The following is an 8,146-nucleotide window of genomic DNA, read 5'->3' as shown; positions in this document are numbered from 1 at the left end:
GGGGTTTCATTGAGTTCTTTCCCTTTCTGCCTAAATCAGGGTGGGGTCTTGGGTTTCCTGCTGCAGTGCCACCTCAGTCCCTAGACCAGGAAAAGAAAATACAAACTTGTTATTTAAATCATACATCTATTAATTTCTATTATTGATTTGGTTAATACGTTTCTTAAAGAGTAAAAAGAAAGACGTTTGGCTTAAAGTCTCCTCCGCTCTCAGACTCTAAGGGCCCTGCTTGGCTTAACACTATTTCTGCTTAACAATGGACTGATGACCCTTATCAATAGCCAAAGGATCTGAATCACCAGTTTGGGACAATTATCAGGATTTGAGGGAGGGAGCCTTTTTCCAAAAGAAGGAAGGAAGAAAACTTAACTAGGTTTACTAAAAAGATTAACTCTGCAAGAGATGTCCCATTTCATTTCCTGCTAAAAGATTAAGAATTTTACAAGTGATGTCCTGTCTCAATGCCACTTTTAGAACTTTAAGAAATGCGTTGTTTTAAAGCCTTTATTTTTACCCTAAATAAATAGCCTTAAATGAAGATTAACTGTGGTAACATAGGAAAAGCTCTTAGAGCTTCTCTAGCCAGGCCCATAGTATGCACTTTGTTGATGCTGCTATTATTATTATTTCTGTGTAGCCTTGTGCCTGGCACCTAGAAGATGCTAGGTCAGTGGCAGTTCTGTTTACCGCCTCCTCCTCAGGGAGGTGGGAACCCAGCAAGGTGAAGAGAGTGGTAAGAGATGAGGCCAGATGGTTCACGGGCTCAGTTTAGACTTGAGAGGTGGCACTGGGGAGCCACGGAAGGATAATGGGTACTGTCAGAGAAGCGCTGCCATGTTCCTCTGGTCTGGCCTGGTCTGGGAGCAGAGTGATAAAGGGGTCTACCTCTAGTGATGGTGAAAGGATGAGAGGGGCTCAGAGAAACATGGGAGGCATTGCAAAGGACCCAGCCTACCTTGCCTTTGGGGGAGGAAGAGGAAGGAGCTGGAGCTCTGGGGTTTGTGGCCTGGAGGACTGAGAGACTCAGGGCTCATGCGCAGAACGGGGTTGTCAGAAGGGTCAGCAAGTCTAAGGGAATTCATCCTGGCCTCGGCCCTGGGTGAGCTGAGTTCAGAGGGCACAGTCCCTTTGTACGTGGCTTTCTTCCTCTCTGGCTGCCCAGGACAGAGGCTGGGGAGGACCCCACCCTGTGGAAAGGCTTGGCTCCAGGGAATTCCCAGCATGGCTCCTGGCCTTGAGTTACTGGCACTGAAGGCCACTGCGAGAACATGGTGGCATGGGGCCCTGTGGCCAGGTGTAACAGGGAGACAGTAACGTGGTGGTCCAGAGCATGGATTCTGGCCCAGACTTCCTGAGAAGAAGTGTGGTTTGCCACTTTGCTGAGCCTGTGATCCTGGACTGGCTTTCTCTGCACCTGGGTTTCCTTATTTGTAAAGCGGAGATGGTAATCATAACAGTATCCGCTTCATTAGACTGTGGTGAGGACTTAGTGAGCTGGTACATGCGAAGAGTTTCAAATAGTGCTTAGGGTATAGCAAATGCTCAATAAATGATGGCCATTAATATCATTAATATTTTTCAGGGCCACCAGGATGGAGAGAGGGAAGAAAAGTCTTCTACCTGGAGCTGGCCAGATGGTCCCAGGGAGCGGAGAAAGGTGGGAGGGTGAAGGCAAAGGTCTCATCTTCTCAGGTGCCCCAGAGCCAGGGGAGGCTGCACCATGTGATCCCTCCCCCTTCACCCACTCCTGCTGTCCCATCTACTGGAGGAGGCTCCCCATCCTCCGCCACCCCAGGTCAGGAGCATAGAGGCTGTGGCTCTGCAGCTGGGCCAGGCCTTGAGCTCACCTTGGGGGTCAAATGGGTCTGGGTACTCTTGGGTGACTCGTTCCCACCCTGAGCCTCACTCCCGCCTATATAAAATAGAGCTTAGTGAACCAACTCCTGGGGTGTTAGAAACCAGGGAAATTCCTGTTTCTAGCCCAACATCTCTCCTCAACCCAGCCAGCTTCCCAAGAAGCCCCACCGCCTCCGCCATGGCTCCTGGCCTTGAACAAAGGCACACTGGACTCCGTGTATGGTGGAGAATCTTTATTCAGCAATGGGGCTGCCTAAAGGGCCAAACTCTCTCCTAATTGCTTTGTGCCGGATCCAGCTGCTTTGGCCCTAGGAGGATGGCAATGACCACAGTGGTCAGGGCTCCTCCAGAGCTTGGATGGGGACAGGGGCTGTGAGGGCAGTGGGCTGGGGGTGGAGCAAGGAGTCCAGGGTGGGCTCAGGGCGCCTGGGTCCATCTCAGGTGCAGCCGGTGCACGCAACATTCACACACAGCTCACAGTCGTCATTGGCGATGGTCTCTGGGTAGGGGGAGAACATCGGTCAGCTGATCTGAACCTAAAACATCCGTGGTTCAAGGAGTTCCTGGCCTGGCAGCCAGAGAAGATCTGCTTAGGAGTGGGCCTGAGAGAGTGGCCTGCCATCTTTCTCACAAATTAAGAGTATGACATTTTAAAAGCAGAATGAGCAGCTTGGGTTTAAGTCCTAGGTCCTCTCCTTCCTCCCAGTGCCTAGGCAAGTCATTTAAAGTCTGCACCTGAGTTTTCCTGTCTCCTAAATAGACAGCATCAGCCTGACAGAGTAGTTGTGAGGTGAGAATGCGGGCAAAAGGACTGACACAGGGCTCCGCACTGAGTAGGTGCTCAATAAATGCTAGCTAGTCACCAAATTCTCCTGGCCAGCTCTGCTTCATCTGTCATGCTTCAGCTTAGATGTCACCCCTTGGGAGCCTTTCAGACTCCTTATGCCACCCTAGATGTGAGCCATTCCTCCTTCATGTACCCACTGTGCTCCCCCAATCATCTCACTGCATTACGGTCATTGCTTTTGGGTCCCTTTCCCAGGCCCCCTTCCCTCCCATCTGTGCAGTCTTTGAGGTAGGAGGCCCAACCAACCCAGGTTGCTGGGAGCTGAGGGGCTTCCTCACGCCTGACTTTTGGTGCCAAGACTGGGGAGGTGAGAGGCCGAGTTTCTTGATCACTGCTCAACACCTTCCCCGCAACCCTTCCTCGCAGCCACTAGGTACCTAAGAGAAGTAATGTGAAGCAGAGGAACCTGGATCTAAACTGAGGTGTGAGGAAGAAGAGAACAAGAGGCAGGAAGCTTCGCGAGGTGGCGGCACTCACTCAAGGCCTGGAAGGTGGTGGCAGCTTCCGTGGAGGTGCAGATGGGCTGCAGGTCCGGTGGTAGGGCCTGGTGGTAGCATGGGGTGGGCAGGACATTCTGGGCCTGCAGGTGGGGGCTGAATGCCAACTGCTTCTCCAGGTCATTCAGTTTCTTCACGGAATCCAGCTGGACCCGGAAGCCTTGGTACTGGTGGGGAAGAAGGAGGGTGTCAAAACCTGGACTGAGAGACCATGGTTCCTCAGACCCCACAAAATCTCCCCATTCTTAAGGGAAGTTTGGGCTACACCTGAAAGACAGCCTTGGAGGTGGGAGGTGGTATCTGACACTTCACATCCCTGTGTCACAGGCCCCCAGTAACTGGTAAACAAAGCTATGGAGCACAGTGGTTTATGGCATGGGCTTTGGAGACCCGCAGATCCCTGGTTCAAATCCCAGCTCTTCCTGACTAGCTACCTGTCGCCTCACCACTCTGAGCCTCATCTGACAGATGGAAGTTGACAAAATGATGGCAGTCACAACCTGGCCAGGCTCCAAGGCCAGGGGGAGGCTGAGGCTCTCTTACACCCCTTCCAGGGCCCCGCATGTTCCCTCTCAAGGAGGCCTTGCGCAGAGTCAGGAGTGTGAGACACCCAGAGCGACAGACTTCCCAGCCACGATGGAGAGGCCAGCAGCATGCTGTCGCACCACGGACAGGACCTGCTTCCATGACTCCTTCCAGCCTCACAGGTGCCCTGGAAGGCCACCTGGACTGCCTGCCGTCTTCTCTCTAGACTTTTCCTATGCTGCGCCCTCTGCCTGGAGTGGTCTGTGTCCTCTGTACCTGGCTACCTTCGGCTCACCCTGCAATGTCCACTTGAATTATCTGCCAAGGAAATGTCTTCTGGTGATTACCCCTCTGCACCCATACATGGGCAAACACAGAATACTGCGGGAGCAAAAAGTGGTGTCCCTCCCCTCCTGGGCATCTCAAGGACAGGGACCGCATCTTGTTCCACACCCTGACCTCGGACTGGGATTGGCCTTCAAGGAGAGCAATGCTGAATAACAGCAGTTTATTATGCTATTGTTAAACCATCAGCATAGCCATAGGCATGCCAGCTGACCCCCACCCCACCCCACCCCAACCAGCTATCTTAGTCCCTGGGCTATGATTAGGTGTTGGGCTGAGCCCTGGGCCCTGTGCTCCCATGTACCCCATGAATTTCCCGACGTCCCCTCACCATCTCAGCCTCCCACCGTGGGAATCTTCAGTCGAAGGGCATGCTGGCTGAAAGGACTCACCTGGATGTAGACTGACTGTGTGCTCTGCAGCAGCACCAGAAGGACCACAGCCACTCCGGACAGAAACCTTGACACAGTTCTGCCACCCATCTTGCTCCCTCGGCACCCCACGACTGCTGTCCACCCAGCTGCCACCCGCTTCCCTGGCTAGCAGCTCTTTATAGGCCAGGCTCCAGCACCCTGGTCACTCATTAACTGGCCAGCTGGGGTGGGGTTGACACTTGGCTGGCCCTGTGACGAGCCTGGAGAGTCCATTCCCAGGAAGGGGGTTGGGTGTGGTGAGGGCAGGGAGGCCCGGCACATGGGAACGTGTTACTCTGAGTCAAGCACCTGCTGTGCGTGGCTCTCTGTGGAAGGGCCTTAGACCACACCGCTTTTCCTCGCTCCTTAAGACACCCCTGGGAATGAAATGGTAGGGAGACCATTTTACAGACAGAGGAAGTGAGGCTTCAGAGGTAAAGTGATTCACCCCAGGTCACAGAGCTAGTCAGTGGGAGAGCAGGGACACAGGTCAGCCCATAGTTCTTCTCTGAGCAAAAGATGTAGACAGACCGGCTGGCCCACGGCAAGGTAAGTAGATGCAAGGCCCTCCGTGCCCTCAGCCCCACACCTCTCCAGCCCTCTCTCCCCAGTTATATTTAAGAAACCTCCTTCTGATCAGTCTGGTCCCAGGCCCTCAACCTGCCTCTGCCTGCATCTCCCACTGGTGGCTGGTTACCTTAGGCCATGTTTGTGGCCTAAAGTACCTTAGGCCATCTCACCTGTCTATGCCTTTTGTGGCCTTAGGTACCTTAGGCCATCTCACCTGTCTGTGCCTTTTAGGAGCCAGTAGCCTCACCCAGCATGGGGGAAAGAGCCTAGCCTTGGAGACAGATTGACCCAGGTTCAAAGCCTGGTCCTGATGCATTTGTGTGATCTTGGACAATTCGCCTCGACTTTGACTGAGTCTTAATTTCCTCTACATCGAATGGGCGAAATGATAGAATCCACCATATGAGATGAGTGATGGGGCCCACCTGACTCACCCTAGGCAATCCATAACCCACTGCCTCCATGGCTGAAGGTTGGGTCGGGGAGAAGAGGGCAAAGTCCACTAGGCGTTATCATCTCTGCCCTTCCAGGCAGCTGTAAACAGTGCCCACGGCAGGGCTCAGCTCCGTAGGCACAAAGCCCGGCACGCAGTAGGCATCCATGCATAACACTGAGTTGAAGCCCAGAAAGCCCACCTAGACAGGGAAGGGCCATTCTCCAACCTGTGCCTATAATGACTGATGTCATCACACTCCCACAGACCGACTCTACCCGCTTGTGCCTCATCTTATCTCACCTGTTCACTGATGCATTCCACCTGCCTGAAATGCTTTCACTGATGCATTCCGCCTGCCTGAAATGCTTTCACTGATGCATTCCGCCTGCCTGAAATGCTCATCTCCTTTCTTATCTTGGGATGAAATGAAAAAAAGCTGGGTGACCTTTGATATTACCTATGTCTTGTTTTGATTTCAGACTTCAGCCTTTACTCTTTAGCGTATGAAGAAATTAGTGGACATGCTTTCTCGTCTGTAAACTGAAGATAGTCATCAGTAACAACAATAGCTCTCATTTCCTGAACATAGTTCTTTTGTGCACTGTGTGCTAGATGGCATAATCCTGTTTAATCCTATAGGATTGTCTCCAATTTACAGATGAGTAAACCAAGGTCCAACAAGATCAAGCACCATGTTTAATATCAGTTTAAACGAAAAACAAAAAGCCTTTCAAAGTGAGAGGTAATAAGTATTTATCTGAGATCGAAGAGTAGCTGTTTGGGAGGCACTGATTCAGACAGGAGCTCAAGTAATGTTTCAACTCGGAGACAAAGGCAAGAGGTATTTACGAGAAAGGGAAGGGCAATTATTATACCAACAGAAGGAAGGCGTTTCTATTGGTGCAGATAATATAACATAACGATGTTAATTCTAAACGGTATTTTAAATTTTCAGTGTGGTACTCATAACATCTGCTTTCTTGTTATCTTTACAAACAGTTCTTTGGGGCACAATGTTGCTTTAAGCCCAGTCTGAAGGTTATTTTGCCATTTTAACATTCCAAAGGTTTGAGGCATAAGACATGCAAGGCAGTTCCTTTGGCATGGCAGCTCTGGCTCCATTTTAAAATGGCATTATTATTATTATATTTTATTTTTTTACAGTCACTGTGAGAATAAGAGGTGTGAGCAGCAGGTTTTATCTATGGAATTTGTGCCTCTGCTCAGCTGGTGGTGTTATAGAAAAAGCAACTCAGGCCTCGGCAGTAAGGCGATCTGGGTTTAAACCACTTTTCAGCTGTGTGTACATTACTTCGCCTCTCTGAGCCTCTGTTTCTCCATCAGTAAGTGGAAGAAACACTAACAACCTTATAATGGTTGATGTGAGGAAAACCTGAAAAATCTCGTCCCAAAGGAGCCTGTGACTGGTTGCCCTAGCATGTGCCTGGCATGCAGGGGCCATGCAGTGAATGGAGGTTTCCTTGCCGCTCCTTCTCCACGGACCCTCCCCTGACAAACCCCATCTCTGAAACTACAGTTCTGATCTTAGTCCCGCATAGCCTAAATACCACGACGTGCCATCTGTCCAGAGCTGGTTTGACCAACTGTGTGACCTTGGACAAGTGATACCACCTCTGTGATCTCAGGTTCTCATTTATAAAAAGATGATCGGTCTCCAGCTTTTGAGGTTGTCATGAGGCCCCTTGACTCACACATCTTGCTCTTTCCACCAGAGCAAGCTTAGCCCCATTGGCCCCACACCAAGCGACAAGGAACAAACCTGTAGGGTTCGGAGGCCCCTGTGGCCATGGTCTCCTTTCCTCCTGGGGCCTTCCAGTCCCTCTGGCCAGGGCCCATCACATGTCACTCTTCCCCTGGGAACAAGGTGTGATCTCCTTATTTACCTAACATGACTCAAATTCATATTTCAATTCATCTCCATCTAATCTCTTCATAAATGACCCACCATCCATCAAAACCACAGGTGCAAACCCTCACTGCTGCCCCTATTCAGTCAGTGTACACTAACATTTCTCAGGGTACTTCCTTCTTTAGGGACATGGGAAGTGACTGTGATGCCAGCCTGGACTCTGTTCTCTGTGTGAAAGCTTCAATCGGGGTGGCGACAATTGATCTGTGTGTGTGTTTGAGTTGTTCCTCTCTCCACACTGGGTTTCCTGTCCACACAGACCACTGCTATGGTGCCCCAGAGCACTCTGACCCCCAAATGACCATTTCCCCAAGAGCATTTGTCACAGCCAACCACTCCACCTTTCTTGGAATAAAGCACTTTCTCCACTTGGCGCCTGGGACGCATACACTCTGGATTTTCTGCTCATCTCATTGACCCATTTTTTTCAGTTTTCTTTGTTGGTTTTCTTTCTCTTTTTGACCTCTAGATCTTAGAATGCCCCAGGGGCTTCAGGGCTCAGGCCTAGAACCACTGTCTTCTGTCTACAGCCACCAAGACTAGTGACCTTATTCAGTCTCAAGGACTTTAATGCCATTGGTAGGAGCCTGTTCACTCCCAGGCCTGACCTCTCCCCTCAGCTCCTCATTTATCCAGCTCCTCAGCTTCTCCCATAACGGATGAGGACACTACCACTCACCCAGTTGCTTAGGCCAAAAATGCAGGAGTCATCCTTAATCCTTCTCT

The 8,146-nt window shown here is 51.0% G+C and overlaps 1 protein-coding gene across 1 annotated transcript; it reads right to left on the bottom strand.

Moving 5' to 3' along the window:
• Window positions 1–2,075: 2,075 nt before the first annotated feature.
• GUCA2B (guanylate cyclase activator 2B) lies at window positions 2,076–4,606 on the bottom strand. Its single transcript, XM_006903991.3, has 3 exons — window positions 4,464–4,606; window positions 3,182–3,368; window positions 2,076–2,356 (listed from the first exon to the last, which is right to left on the bottom strand). The coding sequence occupies exons 1-3, from the start codon at window positions 4,551–4,553 to the stop codon at window positions 2,295–2,297; spliced, it is 339 nt and encodes a 112-aa protein (XP_006904053.1). The 5' UTR covers window positions 4,554–4,606; the 3' UTR covers window positions 2,076–2,294.
• Between the last annotated feature and the right edge of the window lie 3,540 nt (window positions 4,607–8,146).

This window comes from Pteropus alecto, unplaced genomic scaffold, assembly GCF_000325575.1.
Source record: "Pteropus alecto unplaced genomic scaffold, ASM32557v1 scaffold170, whole genome shotgun sequence".
NCBI lineage: Eukaryota > Metazoa > Chordata > Mammalia > Chiroptera > Pteropodidae > Pteropus > Pteropus alecto.
Note: the sequence above shows the minus strand (reverse complement) of the source record. Positions and strands in the feature narration are given on the sequence as shown.

Bases quoted from the DNA above. Each gene is read 5' to 3' on its own strand.
- GUCA2B (XM_006903991.3), bottom strand. From the start codon at position 4,553: ATGGGTGGCAGAACTGTGTCAAGGTTTCTGTCCGGAGTGGCTGTGGTC. The intron at 3,369-4,463 runs GTGAGTCCTTTC...CTTCCCCACCAG, and splicing joins CACAGTCAGTCTACATCCAG to TACCAAGGCTTCCGGGTCCA. The intron at 2,357-3,181 runs GTGAGTGCCGCC...CCCCCTACCCAG, and splicing joins CACCACCTTCCAGGCCTTGA to AGACCATCGCCAATGACGAC.